At 28.6% G+C, this 21404-nt stretch overlaps 2 protein-coding genes across 2 annotated transcripts in view; one reads left to right on the top strand and one right to left on the bottom strand.

Annotated features, from left to right (window-relative positions):
* Positions 1-1731: 1731 nt before the first annotated feature.
* Positions 1732-21404, bottom strand: part of LOC149031430 (cytochrome P450 4C1-like) — a 39593-nt gene continuing 19920 nt past the window's right edge. Inside the window, exons 3-4 of the mRNA XM_089176179.1 lie at positions 2371-2461; positions 1732-1805 (exon numbers count right to left, since the gene is read on the bottom strand). Of these exons, the coding sequence (XP_089032305.1) occupies positions 1732-1805; positions 2371-2461 (165 nt within the window). The remainder of the gene's footprint in view (positions 1806-2370; positions 2462-21404) is intronic.
* On the top strand, positions 15864-18770 carry LOC107073688 (cytochrome P450 4C1-like). Its single transcript, XM_089176148.1, has 12 exons — positions 15864-16162; positions 16236-16342; positions 16449-16539; positions 16809-16991; positions 17072-17141; positions 17230-17356; positions 17481-17550; positions 17648-17760; positions 17842-17910; positions 18019-18193; positions 18290-18466; positions 18553-18770. Exons 1-12 carry the CDS (start codon positions 15991-15993, stop codon positions 18714-18716), a joined length of 1518 nt encoding a protein of 505 aa, XP_089032274.1. The 5' UTR covers positions 15864-15990; the 3' UTR covers positions 18717-18770.

The raw sequence follows: 21404 nt of genomic DNA, 5'->3' as shown, positions 1-21404 counted from the left end.
TGTTATAGAATAATGTATGTACGAGATAAATGTAATAAATAATTTCCTTTTTTTATACCTTCCAGGTTATTTTATCCAAGTTTGTTAAGGGGTCTACCCTAATTAGAATTTTTAAAAAATCGATTTTTTTTTTTACATTTTTCGAAAGTATACATATCTAGAAGTATCATACTAGAATTTTATAAAGATCGGAGCAGTGTTACTGTACTTTTTTGCGACCTTTACCTTACTCCGCTCGGTCAGATACCGCGCGCTCTTTTGTTTACCGAAGAAGCTGCTATTTATCGTCCCTATTGTGGGGGTGGTTTCAGACAGAGAGAGAAATATATAAAACTAACTGAAGATGATATAATATAGTTTATTAAATTATGATGATGTGATATTTCATAAATATTATCATAAAATCTCAACTGATAGCAACCCTCAGCATTCGTACTGTTCCGACTCTTGGTGCAAGTACAAGAAAGCTGTGAGAGACAAGACAGTTAAAAGTTTCAAACATCTTTCTGCTCTTGCAAAAGATGTTCAAGAAATTCTAAAACCAATCTACGAAGATTTAACAAAGCAAGAATTACTGGAAAGATGCCTTGGTGGAAACACGCAGAAGAACAATGAGTCGTTCAACAACTGCGTTTTTGGGCAATAGCTCCTAAACACGTCTTTAGCGGAAAAATTATTATTCAAATCGCTTGTCAAACAGCTGCTTGTATTTTCAATGAAGGTTTTCAAACAGTTTTAAAAATTATGTCAGTAATGGGAGTCAAAATTGGCCCGAGCGCCATGCACTTTGCTTTTGAACGTGACAGAGAACGCATACGTGTAGCAAACCGCCGCAGCACTAATGCCTCTAAAGAAGCCAGGACGCAACGCAGAAATGCTATTTTGGATAAAAATGAACGTTTTGAAGAAGAGGAAGGTATAATGTATAGTGCAGGTATCGCTGATTAAGAACAGGTAAAATCTTTTCACGATTTTTCCTTGAAAAAAACTTTAAACGCGTTTTTCTTAAAACGACGCTTTCCAAAGCCTTGTTGATAAAATCTCTGAAACTACTAGTCCGATCCCTCTGAAATTTTTACCACATATTTTTTACTATTATAGCTATAGCGCATATCGAGGGTTTTTTTAGATCTTGATTTTAACTATTTTTTTGGGCCAAAAACAGTAAAAAAAACACGTGTTTTTTCTTTTTTTTTCGAAAAATGTCCGCCATTTTCTCAATTTTTCAAAAATCAAAAATCGTTCGATATGCGCTATAGCTATCAATATACTGAATCAAACAATGTTAGATTTTTTTGTTTCAGACCCACCATTCCAGAGATTTTATCAACAGCAAAGACACACCTTTTTTTTAGTACGTTTTTTGAAGTATCATTTTCATGTATAAAAAGTTACTAAAATATACAAAAAAGAATTGTTTAATGTAGTTCAATAGTGTATTATTACAGTGCAATAAATTATATATCAATATTTATAATATAAAACTGTTAAAAAAATTCTAAGAAACTGTATTTTTTTAGTGTGTCTAATTGGAGTAAACCCCTTAAAGCTTTCTGAAATCTTTTTCCTATTAATAAATTGTAAAAAATAATATCCGGATGTAACCAAAATTTATAGATTCTTTCGATGAATATGTGTACTGTTCTGAATAAAAATAAAAATCAGAAAATAAAAAAATTGATATATTATAAGTGTTGAAATATTACAAATTTAAAATTATTCTTATCATTATTACACTAAAATATCATCACGAAGTCCACATTCTGAATTATTTTGGAAATTAAAATCTCGGTCAAAAATTGTATCTGTCAATAAAAAAGGAAAACAAATATGAAAAAATTTTCTTATAATAAAAGCGATTTTTTAATTTTCTTGTAATTATACTTATATATTTTCTATACCTCAAATATTTCAAAATCTTACCATATAACGTATCCAAAGTACAAAGACTTATGTAATGGGATATGTCCACTTCATTTTCATTAGAAATGTCAAATATTCTAGTTAATCTGTTTGAATGTTTTACTATCTTATTTATATGAATAGACAGAGATTTTTCTTTGAATATTGGATTTAACAATTTTTAATGATTTTTCCATATTGATACTTTAAAAAAATATATATATATATATATTTTATTCAAGTATATTATATTTTTTTTCTATATTAAAAAATTACTATATAGAAAAGAAAAACTTGTTTATATTTATGTTACATGCAGTAATGTAAGTGTCATATGCAAAAGGAAAGAGAAATGTCTTTAACTATCAATTATTTTTCAGTTATTTTTAAAACGAATTCTTTTTTGGTAATATACATTTAAATATATTTCTTTTAATGAAAAGATAAAAGTTCAATTATATAGTTTACCTGAAGCAGTTATCAAACCATTACCAACAACAGGTTTTATAAAATCATATATAGAACTTTTTTCAAAAGCATTTGAATGCTTAGAAATAATCTAGAAAAAGAAGAATTCAAAAAAATAAAAATGAAAAATGTAAGAAGAATTTAACTGTTAAAAATTCATCGTGGGAAATTATAGAAATGCTTATGAATCTTACTTCAATATGTTCCGGATCATCCAAAATTATACATAATTTTGGCCCTATCAAAAATCTCCATGGTGATGGAGAGTTTTCAATTGCTTTTAACATTTTTTTAGTTATGTCTAATTATAAGATAAATTCAATTAATACTGTTCGAAAGAATGTAAGTATTATAAATATAAGACGAAAGCTTACCCATGGTGTCACCAAGAAATATATGCAGATTTCCAATGACAGGATATGCTTTTGGTCCTGAGAACCTTTTTATCAAATTATATTCATGTAATTTTTCTTTTGAATATTTTATCATATAGTATAATAAAATTAATATTATTGGTAATGTAATAAAAGTTTCAATAAATTCCATATTGTTTTAATTGAATCCAAAAAAAAAAATATAGAAATAGTCCTTTGGATTAAAAATATTCTGAGTGTTTCTAATGTAAATTTTGCTCAGAAAATATTACAAAGTACAGAAACTTCAAGTTATCTTAGTGTCTTAGCAGTTATTAAAAGAAAATCAAGGGAAGTTTAGCTTATTTAAAGAAGACGAAGAAGTCAATGTGCAAGGTGGAACAAATAAATCTAATTTATATTTTATTTTTTGTTCGAATGGATATTCGCATACGTATATGCATTATGTAAGCTACATAGTTTTTACAGTGTTCAATGCTATATAGGTTAGTTATAAATTTATGTAAAACACTAATTACTTACGTTACATAATTGTGCCTATAATAATGAAAGTGGTCTATGTCAAAATTAAAAAAAAAGAGTTTATTAGTTATTACGCACCACATTATTTTAAACTAAATAAATTTATTGTAATTTTTACGATATTGTCAAAAATTAATCGTTAAATAATGTTTGTTTTTTCAATATTACATAGAATTCATATAATGTTCAAATAGAAATCTTTAAATATCTCGAAACAAGAGATACATTACTTAGACCACTTTCATAATTATGGGCACAATTGTATCTTTAATTTATCTCGATACTACGATTGCATTTACAATAAATTTTCTTCGCATTGATTATTCAAAATAATTCTGATGAAATTCGATATTTACTTCGGCGTAAGGTTTTAGAGACCATCAATTGTTACAATAATAGAAGGATTTTATTGCAAACAGAACTCGTAATCTCAACTATCTTAAATTACGATATTGAGAACTAGCTTTATTAAATACTAATATTTACATTTGACAAATAATTAGCAACTAAATATGAAGTGGTCATAATAATATAATATATCTTATTAAAACTAAACATATAATGTAATAGGTAATAAGAAATAAAAATTAATAATAATTATTTATTTATCAATAATTAATAAACATTATATGGCGTGTTTTTGTTCGGGACTACCGGTTGTCCTTAAATGATGCTCTAACCGCGCGCTCTCCGCCTTCTATCGCGAAAACGATTAAACTTATAAAAAAATATTTTAAACAAAAGTTGTAGGAAATTTAATTCTCTACAATATTGATAATAAATACAAATAACGAAAAACTTATAGGATCTCTATCTTTTTCCCCCTTTTCTATGTCAGAATTAGAAACTTAAACCAAAGTAGAAAGTTTGGACTAATTATTTATGAATTTGCTTTTTAAAAAATATACGAGAATACCAGTACGAACATGTAATGGGGCAGACTGATGTGAGTCTCAAACCGGTTTTCCTCGATCTTTGCCTTCATTATGATGTGCTGACTCGAGTACAGTTCACAACAAACGCGGGAAGTCCATGACGTAAGATCAGGGATACCGCGAATACAATAATCCTCGAACAAAATATCTTTCGTAGCTTCATGCTCCTCCTTTGTCTTTAGCTCACATTATTCGTGTATATAATTTGATCCTATAATTAACTGGATGTTATTAATCCGTAAATTACCTTTGTTATTTTATCAATTAACTTAATTATACACTTTACAGAGATATATTTATACTAGATAGAACCTACTTGATATTGATATTCTCGAATATTATTAAAGAACTATTTTATATCATTTTTTCTATAAAATCATATTACCCTTACTTTTAAAGAAATAATTTTTAATAACATCTTGTTATAATTTATATAAAATTTAATTAAACCTTCTTTCTATTGAAATCATATTTATATAAGGTTTTAAAGTAAAGTTATCAGATTACTAAATTGTTAACCTTATCCCTTAATATTCGATTTTTTCTAGAATTTATATCATATTATCATACATGAAATATTTGATTTACAGTATATATTTGTTTTTTTAGATTTTTATTTCCAATAATGACCATAAATTGACTAGTCAATGTTTGATGCCAATAAAATACTGATTTTTTTCTTCGATTATAATTCTGAAAAAACGTGAAAAAGTACCGAAGTAAAATCAGTTTCCTTAAGGAGATCTAAATTCTCTTAGTGATAGATCATCTTATGCTTTATCAGGGCTGGTTAATTCTTGCGTTCTTAATTTTGATGTAGTTATAAAATTGGATTCGAAATAAATTGTAGCAGCTTAATTAACATTCAGACAAAATCTTTTTGAGACAAGTTCAAATACTTTTGAAGAAAAACCTGCTTTAAATTGGTATATGGTGAAGGCATCAGTAGTTTACCAATTAAAAATAATGTTTATAATAAATAGTGATAACTTCTTGCATTTTTATTGAATAGTAGGACCCGATGCGTGAAGATAATCTTTGAGCTTCGGACATCATATAACAAAAGATATTTTTCGAAAAAAGTTGTTTTACGCGAAAATAATAAACATTAACGAAAAGTCAATCACTGCATCAGTAGGTGACTATTTGTGAATCTGGAGCAATCAGTAATTAACAATTGTTGTTTTAGTAATTGACTCCTTATACAAGAGCCAAAATCAATAATAACAATCATTTTAATATCGTTTATTTACATCAATTAGAAAAAATAACAACTAACAGGTCAAATACAAGTGAACAGAAACTAATTTCTGAAAGTTAAGGCAAAATAAAGTTAACTATAATTCCATATCGAATCCAATTCAGGTTTATAGAGTAAATATTTCGCGTTTTGCTCGTTTTGATAGCCTCATTAATATTAAAAAGAATATTTTCCTATTTGTAATGTTATATGTCAGGAACTTCTGGCCATTTTCACAATCGCCCATACTTTTGCATAGAAGATATAGTCGCTTTAATGTCTGTAACAGAAAGGATTTTTCCAAGAAAATACTCGCCTTCATATAAAAATATTATATGTTCATTACCATCTTTTTAATTGCTAAACCATTTATTCTTGTCCAATATTTCTCTTCTTCCCAATGAATTTTCTTCGGTAGGTTTTTTGTTATATTCACTACCTATACAATCGGGTATGTCAAAGCTAATGTCTGAACTCTTAAATGAATACTGTAGAACTTTCTTCAATTTTTTTTCGTTACAGTTGGCGTGCTTTAAGTTCTTCAGCTCTTTCCTTTTCTTCCTTACCAATTTGCCTTTGCGCAGCTGACACTTTTTTTAATCATTTACTTTTTTCATTTTTCTTCATTTTGTTTAAAACATATTCTTGAAACAGTTTCCACTCTTGCTTAGAATTGGAGAAGGTCCCCTGTTTCTTTCTGTACGATCTGAAATGATCGTACGGCAACTAGCTGTCTTCGAAATGCGCGCCATCGATTTTATCGATCGCGATTCTAGATCGATACTCGTTACGAATATCGAACAACCACAAGCGACTATCGAAGTACTAACCTCACCTCTCGCAGCCCTACCTCTCGAATCCCCACCATATTCGTCCTGCTGGGCCAGTTCAAAGGACCTTTCTTTCTATTCTATCACCGGATCCCTACGACGATACATCTTCAGCACCTAAGGAGCATAGAAGCCACAAGGAACAAAGGACTTCAGGATTCACAAGGAACAACAAAGGGAATACCCCAACTTTTATGGTTGTGAACGTAAGCGTATTCTGCTTCACAACCTTTACGGTTGTGATCGCTATACGTGAGGCATGCGAGAGGTGATATCGTCCCATTGTATACTTTTCACGCGAACTATAATTTCCCTCGTGGCAACTCCTCGTGGTAGATTTTTATTGTTGTATCTTACAAATATCATCCAGGGTTTTTATGCCGCAAGGCTTTTCCCTGACGAGCCAATAAAGCTTCACATCTTTGATTGGCTCAACCACGTGTTTTATTTTACACCTGAACTCAACCCTTTATTCTCCACATCATAGCACATAAGAAAATTGCCAGAGGACTCTTAACTGAGGAATTTAGGCCCCAGCACTTTCTATAGATGACTTTTACCTTCTACCTAATATTTGAGAATAAATCCTGTCACGCCAAATTTTTGTGCAGCTGTCCTCATAGGCATTTTTTGTAAATTAACCTCTTCAATCGCTGCCTTCACAAATCGCTTCTTCAGAATAATTTCTAAAAGCACTCTTGATAGGAGGCATCTTCGATTCAGTAATATATTAATCTATAAGATTATTGCATATGTAAGTAAACTTCACCACTTTGTTTCTTTTAATAATATTAGAATAATGACTACTATATGACGTCAATATTTCACGCAAGTTAAGGTAATAGTTGACCATGTGGTCATCTATTAAAATACATTATATTATAAAATTTGAGCGTTCTATTACGCGTTTCTAATGAAATTATAACTTCCACAAACAATCAGAATGATACGACTTGGTAGTTGACCCCTAAGTTAATTGAGTTTTTAGTATTGATATGCGAAAAAAAGGGGTTTAATGAATAAGAAATTTAATATCAATTAAAATAGAGAAAATATCAGTCATAAAGAGTCAAAAGATGAGAAATTTCTTACCGTCAACTAAGAACATCTTCTTAACGAAAGCGTTAAGAAAGTTACAGTATGAAGGAATACGACTATAGTTACTAATATTAATATTTAAACAATATAAATTAAACGAAACAGTTGTGAAAATCAAAGAAATGTTTTAATTAGCATGCATAAAATGGTTAAATTTTGGTTTTATAACCGATATTATATTGGTTCAGTATAAGTTTTATAACTGTGATTTTTTTCTGTTTTCTATCGATTACATTTGATTTAAAAATAAACAGAGCGCCTTAGAGTCCATATACACATGTGTACTAATAGAAAACATCATAGTAGGGCCAACGCCGTTGGAAATCATATAACGCATAAACAAAGTTTTACAAAAAGAAATCGCGTAAAAACAGATTCTACTGTATTTATTTTTCGAACTTTAAAAAATCAAGTTAATCCAATCAAACAATTTTCAAATTAGTTGATAGAATCAATCATTAATCAATTAAAAAACTTTAATAGAAAGAATTTCAAATAGTTGGAAATATTATTACAAGCAAAGCTATTTGTTTTACATTTAGGTTTTAAGTCAAATTTTTGAAAATCCTGCTGATTACAAAGGGATTATTATATTGCTATTTAACGTAAAAGTATTTCTAATTTTTTAACTTCATTGACAGGAAAGCTTTTTATGCTTACATTACCTAGTTAATGTAATTAACATTAACAGCTTTCAAGCTTTAGCAGTAACATTATTAATAAAAAAAATGTATAATTAAATAAAAGAGGTGATTTTGCAAATGGTGTTGTATTTACTAAGAAATGATATGTACATATAAAAGAAAAGTATATTTTCTTTATATGTAAAAATTACATATTATCAATAATACATAAAGTAAACAATAAAATTGCTGACAGCTGATTTAAACTACACGATATTTATGTGGAAATATTTACATATATTTTTAATTTTATAACTTCCTTATTTATATTTGAAAGTAAAATTGAAAATAACTAGTATCGTTAAACTAAAAAGTTGTTGCAAAGAATTTTTTTTTGTTATAGAGTTCCCAGCAAGAAAAAATAGAAGTAAAGTGTATTGCTGTGTATTTGGTTGTATAAGCAAAGCTTATCGTGATGAAACAATTAGGTTTTTTTATATTCCACCTCTTAATAAACATTTTGTTTATCGATTAAACAAATTTGGTGATAAAGAAATGATTGATAGACATATAGCTTCGGTACGAGCGCTAAGAATTGGTAAAAGTATAACTCCCAATATGAGAATCTGTTCACTCCATTTTATTAAAGATGATTTTTTACCTTCACGTGAGTATTTTTACTAATTATTTTTTCTGGTTACTATAAATTGTTAAATCAATAAATTTATTCATGCTTATATTGTTTTTGTGTATTGTTATAGTTATTGATTCAATTCGAACTTATTTAAAAAAAAAAACAAGTATTCCTTGTCAAAATCTTCCTTTAAGATCATTCAAAGAATGTACTTGTCTTGTAGATCAAATAGATTCTCGAGAAGAAAGAATACGTAGAAGAACAATTGAATTAGTGATAGTTAATGATATTGCAATACTGCAACAACATGTTTACAAATACCACTTAAACCAGCCTTGTATGAACAACTCATTCCAATTATTCGACCATCTTTTAATATTTCACCAGTTATTTCATGTGGATTATCTTTAATATGTGAAGTTTGTAAACAAAAAGCTAAAATACTTATAATATTTAAAACAATCACGACTTGGTACTTGCCCACACTTAATCACATGTCCAGCATTTAATACACTTTCAGAACCAACAAAATTTTTATTGTTTGGTTTTGTGCAAGCAAATTTAAAAATTTCTTGTAATGTAAGTTTCATTTTATTTAATTTAATTACAAAAAAATGATAATTTTATAAAAATATTTTTTCTTCTCTCCGGGCGAAAAAAAAGTATACACACCATGGGCAGTAAATAAGAAAGCCTCAGAGCACATGTTTCTTGGCCGAGGCGAAGCCGAGGTTTCTCTGAGACATTTCCCACTTTACCGCCCTAAGTATGTAATATACTATTACATTATTCTCTATGTTGTTTATATACGTAATGCACAGTAACCTACAGGTAAGCCACGCCCCTGCCAGAGATCTCAATATCGACCAGTATTTTATGCGCCGTTCGATCCTTTCCCATGGGCGCCACGTGACCAGTCCATCTTAATCCGCGCGAATTTACAACGTTAATATTGTCCGGTTTGTTGTACAATCGATATACTTCTATGTTATGGAGTTTTCTAGATTCAAACGCTTCCTCATTACTTAACCTCTATTTACAAGGAGACAAATTTGATTATTATCATTCTTTAAGAGCCTTTATATAATTGTCTTATATATGTATATAATATGAAAAAAACATGTGTGTAGATCACACGTGTCAGAAGTGAAACCTTCAAAATACTAAGTTTTGAGAAAATGAAATGAATGCACAGAATCAATAGTACTTAAATTTTGGGTTTATTTATATTATATTATAGTTACCACATATAAGAAAGAGCACCGATATGATCTGTAGGTTGGATAGGTGATAAGAACTACACTTTTCCAAATTCTAGCAATAAAAATGGAATGCTGGATGTAATAACCATAGATAGACACCCAAATCGTAGGGTGTTTATCGAGGGAAATGTAATTCGTCGTAAACTAAGTAAATATAGAATATCGTTTTTGTGAAACTCAAGTATAAAATTTTATTGGTAACGATGGTTTTTGAATTCTCACTTTCATCAACATTTTTGTGCTGTCTAACAAACATTTTAGGAATGACGAAATAAAGATGTTACGAAAAACATAGAAAATACTGCTGAACTGAAAGAAAGTTCTGGTAAAATGCAATAAGAGATCTAATAAAGATATTGTCTAGAAATGCTTTTTCAACTCTATAGCCTGTCACACTTCGAGACCCTTATTATTTACAATATATCTCGTATTTATTCTTCGAAACACAAACTTATCTTTCTAAATACTCTCGTCTAAATAAAGATCTGAACAACGAAAACTCCAAAGAACGCATTGAATAGTATCGCTTTCTCAGCTTATCGAATTGTGTAAACAACGAGTTTCGCATTTGGGATCCGTAATAAACTCCCCCAATTCACATTAGGCGTTCCGTCTGTTAAAAATGTTTTTATTTGATTAAAAAATTAACATAAATTTCTTTATTACGTAAAAATTATAATTAATAATATAATTTTCTTATATGCCTTGTTTAATACAAGTCTTTGGATATTTTTTATAAAAACATATAAAAATCAAATTCAAAAGAACATATTTTAATTCTAATGAATTGAATATATTTTATGAAGAAGGAAAATAAAATGCGACAGTAAATTTGAACTTGCTTTTGAATGAAGTTTGTTAGCTGTTTCTAATGTATTCTACAGTGTTGTCTAATTTTTTTCCTCTGATCTATCTTGTAACCATTTTTTTTGGTAAAATATTGCAGACAATACAATTATTTTATTCTATATATTTCATAATTATTTATTATAATATTTGCGAAATAAAGAATTTAATATTAATTTTTCAATAAAATAGAAACATTTTTAAATAAAAAAGAAATGACATGTTTGGTAAAAAAAAGCAGACCACGCACCTTCCTTGTTTATTTCGACCGTCGGTTCGTTTGTACCCTATTCTTTTGTCGAATACCTACGTCCTTATCTCTGTTTATTCTTCTACCCTTCTATCGCTTCTACATACATACAGGTTTAGTATTGTAATGATAAGAGTCCAGGCTTCGTAGTATGGAGTCGCATACAAACGCAATTATCTTACTCTTGAAACTGTGCATTCGTCTCATTCTCTCGAAACATAGATTTTTGTTTTTTTTTTAAAATAATAATACCATTTGTAATTAATCAAAGTTTCGTTTAAAGTAAACCAAATCTTAATTTCAGCTAGGACTATTGTATTGATTTCATCTCGAATATCTTGGTCCGTATATTCTTTTCCCTCGTAGAATGATTTTAATAAAGTGTCAACAAATGGAATAGTATTATTTGCTTTATTCAAAAGAATAATTAACGTACTATTAAGAGAATTTCATCACAATAATTTTATTTAAAATTAAATTAGAATATAGATTAATTGTTTATAGTTGCATCTTTTTCTTTCATATCGCCAGTAATTTTCTTTTCTTATAAAAATCTTCAAAAATAAGTTATATATTTGTATGTATTTTTACGAAAGTGGTGTTATAATGAAAATGACATATATATATATATATATATATATATATATATATATATTTATATAAGTAATAGAATAATATATGTACAATGAAATAAATTTATTAAATAATTTTTTTTTATTTCTATCTTCCAGGTTATTTTGTCCAAGTGTGATAAAGCTTCCCGAAATCTTTTTCCTACAGATAAATTGTAAAAGATAATATCACGATTCTATAATGATCACGAATCGGATCAAAAGGCTAGTAAAATTATCCAAAATCGTGATATTTTTATTTGATAAAAAAATATTAAATATTTTATATTGTAAAACGAGGATTGCATTCAATTATATAAGAATTTTTTTTTGTTTTTTTCCTTTTTTTATTATATTTAAAAAGTAATTTGATAATTTAATAATTATTTAGAAAACAATTGTTCAATCATGGTTTACTTGCAGTTGAATTTTATGAAAGGCGATAGAATCGAAGCTTTTTTTTTTTAAATTATTCGATATCATAATATTTTTATTCGATAAAAAAAATTGAATATTTTATGCTGGTAAATAATTATTGCATTCACTTATATAACAAATTTTATTCGTATCTCTCATTTTTTATTATATTCGAAAGATAACAATTAGATAATGTAATTATTATGTAAGAAAAATTATTCCATCGATGAAACGTGACGTATTCGGTTTTTTCTGTTTTTTTTTTTTTTTTTTTTTTTTTTAATTACATTTTAAGTAATAATTTTAATGCAGTTTTCCTTGTGTGATAAAATCACTACTTTTAAATATTTAAAAAATTCAGACTTAAATTGTAATTTATAATTAATAAGTAGAAGTTTACAATTTTATTACTTGATGAACAATAATAAAAACAAGGGGAGAACAAAGTTGATAAATATTCGAATTTTTTTTTTCAATCGTTTCAAAAAAAAAAATCATGTGTGCAGATCACACGTGTTAGAAGTGAAACCTTCACAAATCTAAGTTTCGAGAGAATGAAACGAATGGACAGTTTTAAGAGTAAGATAATTGTAGGATTTATTTATTAAAATATTATTACTATATATAAGAAAGGTCACCGGTATGGTCTCTGGGTGGAATAGCTGATAAAAAGTGCACTTTTCACAATTCAAGCAATAAAAATGGAATGCTGAATGCGATAGTTATAAATAATCACTAAAATGGTAGGATGTTTATCTAAAGAAATATAATTCGCCAGAAATTAGATAAAAATAAATAATCCTTTTTTTTGAAACTCAGGTATAAAATTTTTTTTTTTTTTAGTACGGTTTTCTATTTCCCGTTTTTATCTACATTCTTGCGCTATATAACAGACATTTTAGGATAGATGAAATAAAGACGTTACGAAAAACATATGGAAAATACTGCTGGACTGAACGAAGGTTCTGGTGAAATGCAATGAAAGATCTAATAAAGATATTCTCTAGAAATGTTTTTTCAACTCTGTAGCCTACCACACTTCAAGACCCTTATTACTTATAACATAACTCTTCCTTATTCTTTCGACCACAAACTTATCTTTCTAAATACTCTCGTCTAAATAAAGATCTGAACAACGAAAAATCTAAAAAATGTATTGAATCGTACTGTGTACACTACGAGTCTCAGATTTCAGCTCCGTAGTAAGCTCCACCAATTCACGCTGGGCGTTCAACATCTTAAAAATGTTTTTATTTTATTGAAAAATTACTATAAGTTTCTTAAATACGCAAATATCATAATTTATAATATAATTTTCATATATGCATGGGTCAGTACATCTCTTTGGATATTTTTCATAAAAACATATAAAAATCAAATTTAATAGACATATTTTGTCTTTATGCATCAAATATATTTTATAAAGAAGCAAAATAAAAATATAACAGTAATTTACTTGCTTTTGAATGGAATTTGTCAGCTGCTCCTCATTTATTCCACAGTATTCTCTAATTCTTTTTCTCTGATGTATCTGGTAATCCTTTTTTTTTTTAATATTTTAGACAATACAATTATTATATATTGTATGTACTTCATAATTATTTATTATAATATTTGCGAAATAAAGAATTTAATACTAATTTTTCAATAAAATAGAAACATTTTTAAATAGAAAAGACATGACACGTTGTAAAAAAAAAAACTATAGGCATGAATATTATCGCATCGATAATAAAGATAATAAATGTGGGATTCCCCTTCTCCTGTTAGTCTTCCTAAAGGATATCTAACAAGTAAAAAGGAAAGAATTCCGCGGTGTTATTAATAGGTTTATATAGAAAGAAAAACCTCTCTTCACTTCCCTTCTTAAAAATATCCAAAGAGATGTACTGACCCATGCATATATGAAAATTATATTATAAATTATGATATTTGCGTATTTAAGAAACTTATAGTAATTTTTCAATAAAATAAAAACATTTTTAAGATGTTTAACGCCCAGCGTGAATCGGTGGAGTTTACCATGGAGAGGAAATTTGAGACTCGTAGTGTACACAGTTCGATAAGCTGAGAGAGCGATACAATTCAATACATTTTTTAGATTTTTCGTTGTTCAGATCTTTATTTAGACGAGAGTATTTAGAAAGATAAGTTTGTGGTCCAAAGAATAAGGACGAGATATGTTATAAGTAATAAGGGTCTTGAAGTGTGGTAGGCTACAGAGTTGAAAAAACATTTCTAGAGAATATCTTTATTAGATTTTTCATTGCATTTTACCAGAACCTTCGTTCAGTCCAGCAGTATTTTCCATATGTTTTTCGTAACGTCTTTATTTCATCTATCCTAAAATGTCTGTTATATAGCGCAAGAATGTAGATGAAAACGGAAAATAGAAAACCATACTAACAAAAAAAATTTTATACCTGAGTTTCACAAAAAGAATTTTTTATATTTACTTTGTTTACGACGAATTATATTTTCCTCGATAAACATCCTACGATTTTGGTGTCTATCTATGACTATCGCATTCAACATTCCTTTTTTATTGCTTGAATTTGGAAAAGTGTAGTTTTTATCAGCTATTCATTCCACTTAGAAATCATACCGGTGCCCTTTGTTAAATATATGTAGGGATTTAATTTATTTAGGGTGAGAGGTGCGAGGTGAACATACACCCAGTTTAATCCTACTAATAAGATTTATTTAAAACAGGTATTAGAAAAGGTACAATATTAGTTTCACAATCTTACGGTTACAACTTAGATGAGCGACTGCATTCTTACGACTGTTACAACTGATACAACTGCGAATGTTACAACTGATATTTAACTACGGCTACGACTGCTACTACTTTACTTCTACGACTAAGACTACATTACTTCTACGACTGAGACTCCTTTACTTCTACCACCGAGATTCTCTTCTCTTATTCCTTTCCATGTCTTTTATATCAGAAATCACCTACACCCCTTTTGAGAGGGAAGAAGCTTACAAATCTTACTGACCAATAGCATAAGGATCCACCCCATAGTCCACCGACAGAAACAGCCTATGGTTTTCGGTAGTGGGAACTATGCATACAGAAACTTAATCTAGCACATCGGAATGTTACACCTTTTTATGGCATCGCATATCGGAAATTCTTCAAAGGGTCCCTACACTGCACACATGGTTTTTTATTACACCAATATCCTAATAACCCTCAAGGTTCGTTTATGGTTTTATGGCCCACCTAATCTTTTCTTTTAATCTGGATAGATTTCTCTTTTTCAAATAAAATGAGATCTACAGAAAGGACTGAATACTAGTTTTTGTCTACCTCTGCTACACTTAAAACTCTCCTACATATATGGTAATAATATTATAATAAATAAATCCTATAGTTATCTTAGTCTTGATAGTGTGCATTCGTCTCATTCTCCCGAAACTTAGATTTTTGAAAATTTCACTTCTAACACGTGTGATCTGCACACATGATTTTCTTTCTTTAATACTTACAACTTAACGACACCATTTAAAAAATATTGAAAAATAGACTGGTTTAATCTTATCTTTCTCTATTAGCATCTTTATAGATAGCATAGCTTATTAGCATTAGCATTAAACTACTTTATTAGCATATTAAAACAACAAGTAGAAGCAATGTAAAGTTAAAAGGCTTCTTTAAGAAAAAACTAAATACATAGAAGCGCATAATAAATAAATCTATAAAAAATAGCTTCTTATTGATAATTAAAATGACATATCACTCTTACATATTCAAAGTATTATAAAAATATGGACAAAAAGCAGTCTTAGTATCTTATAAATACGCTCAAGCTCGTTTATTTATTTTTAGTTTCTGTAAAGACGCGAAGTATAAAGGAACTTACTTTTGAGTAGCATTTTTGTAATTATCCCTTACTTACAAACAGAAGCAAAGTAGTATTTTTAAGTGAATTAAACAACTTGTACTATTTCTATTTTGTTCAATTCAACATGGAATACATTGCATATTTTATTGTTTCAACAATAATAATTATTTTATTATTCTACGTAATTGAATATTTAATAAATAAATTTCGAGAATATAACATGGTAAGAAAATTTCCAGGCCCTAAAGCTTATCCTCTTATAGGAAATATGCATTTATTTCTTGGTGATTTGACAGGTATATTTTATTTTCATATTTCTAATATATACATTTATACCATTTTTATTGAATGAACCTGTTCTAACATTAGGTATAACGAAAAAATTATTACAATACTCCGCAATCTATTCTTCGCCTTGGCGACTCTCGATAGGATCAAAATTAATTCTAATCTTCCATGATCCTGAAAATATTGAAGTAAGATTTATTTTAAATTTATTGCACTTTTTTTACAAACGAATAAATCAAATAATATATTTTTTTTTCGTATTTAATTATATCAATTTATTATTTTATTTTTCAGATTATTTTAACAAGCTCAAAAAGTGATGAGAAAAGTTTCCTATATTACTTTGTAAAATATTCCTTAGGCGATGGATTATTTACAGCGCCAGGTAAATGATAAGCTCTCATGGTTTCTTTTTAATTAATACCGAACAACTACCACCACAAATTCAAAGTATAATTAAGTATGTTTTAAATATTTCTTATAAAATATTGCTGGTAATAATAGTTAATTTTTTACGTTTGCATAAAACGTCTACACACCCAAGCGTGTAAATAATTATATGAAGATATAACTTTCCCTAATTTTGTACTATATACTATATAAAAAAAAAAATAGAATAAGAAAAAAAAGTAAAAAAAATTTTCTTATTTGAAGCGTCATTATGGAAAATACATCGAAGAATACTAGATCAGAAATTCAATTCCAAAATGGTTTCAAATTATATGGAGTCATTGAATAAGAATTCAAAAAGGCTAATAAACATTTTAGAAACTAGAAACGGAGAGAACGTAGATATCTCTCATTACGTACATTTATGTACGTTGGACATCATATTTGGTGAGTCTTGGGAACTCTAGAATTTTTAAAATATCAAGATATGTAAAAATCTATAACAAATTTGTTTTTTATACTGACAGATAGCCTATTGGAATCTGATCTAAATTTGCTAAATATCTCAGACTGCAAACTTGATAAATATCTGACAGAGTAATAATCAAAAGAAAATTATTATATTTATAATACAATATAGTATAACTTTATATTTGTCTTCTTATTAACTTTTATTTTTATTCAGTGGGATGGATATGACTATGGAAAGAATATCAAAATTGTGGTTGTACCCAAATATTATATTTAAGATTTCATCTTTAGGAAAGCGGTTAGATGAAAATCTCGCATACCTTAATAATATAACAAACGAGGTAAGAATAAAAAAATAACTGTTTGTTCCAAATTTTTTGGTTGTAAATATATAATACAGTTATAGGAAAAATTATATTTTATTTATACTACATATATATTTATATATAACTTTTATTTGTTAAGATTATAAGGAAAAAGAAAGAGTCAATACAGGAAGAGAAATTTACCCGTGAAGGAAATGGTCCATATGCGAGTAAGAATAATCATTTCCAAAAATATTCTCTTAGTAATGTATTTATGGATAGATGCCTTTGATAATAATAATAAATAATTTGTCATTTTTCTTTAAGATAAAGTAAAAAATACGAGTACATTTCTTGACGTACTATTTGAATCATTTTACAATACAGGAGAATATTCGGAGGCGAATATTCGTGATGAAATAAAGACATTTATTTTTGCTGTAAGATTAATTTTTTTTTAGATTAGATAAGATTTATTTTTATTGATAAATTGTTCTTTACAATTTTCTATTATTTTTTAGGGAAGTGAAACTGCTGCTGGAACTCTTACATTTTTATTTTTAATGCTAGCATCGTATCCGGAAGTTCAAGTATATAAAGATAACCATTAAGCATTATCAAATTTATCATAATCTTTTAGAAATCTAATTTATTTTTATACAAAACTTGTGTTATTTATTTGTCATTTTTGATTGTAGAATGAGGTTTATAAGGAGCTGTACGATATGTACGGCTCAAGTAATCAGAATGATGATCCAATTACATACGATGATACTAAGAAAATGCATTATTTGGAACGAGTCATTAAAGAAACACTTCGTCTTTTTCCTCCTGGTCCACTTTTTGGACGAACATCATATAGCGATATAATAGGTATTCATTTACACAAAAAATACTATTCTTATTTTTTTCCAGTATTTAAATTAATGTTTTATGTAATAATAATATGTATTTAATTATTATATGAAGTGAACGACAACATTGTAGTACCAAAAAATACTGAAGTATTTTTTTCGACATATTTTATGCACCGAAAGGGTAAATATTGGACGGATCCTTTACGATTTAATCCTGATCGTTTTCTTCCGGGAAATTATGATCCGAAGTGTTTCATTCCATTTGGTTCTGGGAAACGAGTTTGTATAGGTAAGAGCGCATTATTATGCATTTATTATTTAGTTTCTAAACTTTTTATTGCCAAAGTATATGTCTTTTTAATATGACTTTTTTAGGTAAATTATTTGCCATGGCACAAGTGAAAACAATAGCTGCTAGTTTATTGAGAAAATTTACTGTTGAAATAGATAATCCAGTATCAGTAGAAAATGTTGATGTAAAACTTTCCATTACTTTGCAACCAGCTGAAACTATACTTTTGAGATTTATCCGACATTAATATTTATTATTTTTTCAGTACTATGTTCCAAATAAAACAATTGTAATAATTAATTTTTTTAATAAAAAATAAATTTTCAATACATAACATTTTCAATTTTTATTTAGAATATCAGTATTTGTGTTATTATCTATGAAATATACAATATTATCAATCAGAAAAAAAACACATTTGAAAATATTACATATTTTAACAAGTTAATCGTAGTTAAATTAATGTTACATTTATTTTATTTTTCTTTTCTATAAAAAATATTTTATAAATTTTTATCTTGAACACATTGGATCTAACATTCATCAGTATACACACTCATGCGCTTATGCTTATCAATTTGAAACGAAGAAAATGCAAACATGCGCGTATACGCTGAATGATTTTTATATATATTTTATTTCAGTTCTACTTTATCTATCATTTAAAAAATACTATTTATTAATTAATTTCCTAGTACACAGACTTTCAGATAAAGGACTTCAGTTTTCTAAAAAGATTTGTCTTCCTAACATAACATAAATAAAATAAAAAAAGAATTATGTACCGATATGTAATTAATCCATATGTAAATAGAATATTATTTTACCATAATCGAATCCCAATTCATGGTTGCTAAACGTCAAACCAAGACTCTGTTAGTTCAGTAAAGTCAGTTACAGATAGAATACGGTAACTAATCTAAAATCACAACCAACAACCAAATATTAGCCTATCATTCCCTTATTAGCCAATCATAAAACCTATTTATTAAAGTCAGTGTTGTTATAAATATCGTGTAAATTGTCTACATCTTGTTCGAATGTAATCGATAATTGATTTAATCGTGAATCGAATTTTTCAATACTTGAGAATAAGATTAAAATAGATTAGAACAATTCGGACTTGAACGTCTCGCCAATGAGAATTACACTTACATTGTTTCTTTATTATCTCATGTGACATTTTTGAAATGAAATATTTAATTTAGTACGGGTCTAGCGCGGATGGGCCAATATTTAAGTTCCTATTAAAGTTGTTGAGAATTACTACGTTATTCTAATTAAAAACTTGAAAACACGCGGTCCAACTTACATTGTTCTAAAACATTAAATAAACAATTTAAAAAGATTGAAAGAACTATGTATTTCTTCTCAAATAATTAAAACTAATAAGAACTATTTATAGAATAATGCACAACGATATGTCCTATTTTTTAATATTTTTTGAATTTTTTCAGATAGTAAAAAAATTTAAAAGAAGATAGTAAATAATGTAATAGGAATATACATATATAGCTTTACGTAGTAAACGCTAAAAGTATGTACGTAAAAAGTATTACGTATATACGTTTACGTAATAATTTTCTATTAGCACAGTATAAAATCGAAGGAATCAACTTATTTCTTCTAATTTTAATAATTATGTACGATCCGAAAGGATCGTACGGTGATTAGCGGTATTTGAAACTCGCGCGCATCCGCTTCCATCGATTAGAATTCTAGATCGATACTTACTGTGAGCATCGATCAACCACCAGTAACTATCGAAGCGCTTCTCTAGCTACCCCCGCCTCTCGCATCCCCACTTCTCATAGCCCAAGTATGTACGTCCTGCTGGGACAGTACAAAGGGGCATTCTTTCTATTCTTTACCGGACGCCTACGACTACACATCTTGAGGGATTATAGAGGCTTTAAGAATTCACAAAGGACAACGAAGAGAATATTCTAATCTTCAAGACTCGTGAAAGTGAGCCCATTCAACATCACAACCCTTAAGGTTGTGATCGCTATATTTGCGGAGTGCGAGAGGTGAGATCTTTCCAATATATATATATTTCACATCGACGGTATTTTCCCTCGTGGTAACGCCACGTGGTGCATTCTTATTGTACAATCAAGTAACATCCAGGGTTTTTATGCCGCAAGGCTTTTCCCTGACGAGCCAATAAAAAAGGCATTGTTTCTTTGGTTGGCTCAATCACGTGTTTTATTTTACACCTTAACCTAACCCTTTATTCTCCACTTCATAGTATAAACAAATTGCCAGAGTTAGTTAATAGTTGAGGAATTTCGGCTATAACATTTTGGTGCAATCCTGTAAGGTGCGTATTCCCGACTTCTGATTTACGAAGCAGCGAGTAGACTATCACCACACCGAGCAAACCGATTAGAGAACAACGAAGTCGAGGGAGTCCGCCATCTTGTGAACATCTACACCGTTCAGCGGAGACAGTACCACAAAAGATTTAGAAGCGAGATAAGTAGTTCTAATTACCCGTGCGTACGCCTTTGCGTACACACCTTTATTTACTAATATATATCTCAAGGGAAATTGCGTCTTCGAACCCTGTAGAAGTTCGCAATTTCTTATATATCTATGCATTACGCTCATTTTCTCTGTAAAATTCACATCTCAATATCGAAAAGACTTATAGAACTTAATTTCTAAATTTGAACGGATACATTATATATAATCGAATGTTATTCTCCATCTCGAAAAACGCTTTATTCTCGTACAAAGAACGATAAGATTTTCGGCGGCTTCACTGCCACGTCACCTTCCTTTACTTGAACGGTCGACTAGAACGAAGACGCCGTGACGTCATCGCCGGACATCCCATCTATCGGCATATAGCTAGCGACAATCGTATACCCCCTCCATCGGCCTTTTATACTATACATAGGTATACCCCCTCCAACGATCTAGCCTCAGG

Source organism: Polistes dominula, unplaced genomic scaffold, assembly GCF_049000335.1.
Source record: "Polistes dominula isolate Pdom_NZ unplaced genomic scaffold, Pdom_raw_medaka contig_21, whole genome shotgun sequence".
Classification (NCBI taxonomy): Eukaryota; Metazoa; Arthropoda; class Insecta; order Hymenoptera; family Vespidae; genus Polistes; species Polistes dominula.
Note: the sequence above shows the minus strand (reverse complement) of the source record. Positions and strands in the feature narration are given on the sequence as shown.

Coding starts and splice junctions, on each gene's coding strand:
- LOC107073688 (XM_089176148.1), top strand. CDS start 15,991: ATGGAATACATTGCATATTTTATTGTTTCAACAATAATAATTATTTTA. Junction 17,357..17,480: donor TTAATAATATAACAAACGAG/GTAAGAATAAAA, acceptor TTATTTGTTAAG/ATTATAAGGAAAAAGAAAGA. Junction 17,551..17,647: donor AGGAAATGGTCCATATGCGA/GTAAGAATAATC, acceptor TTTTTCTTTAAG/ATAAAGTAAAAAATACGAGT.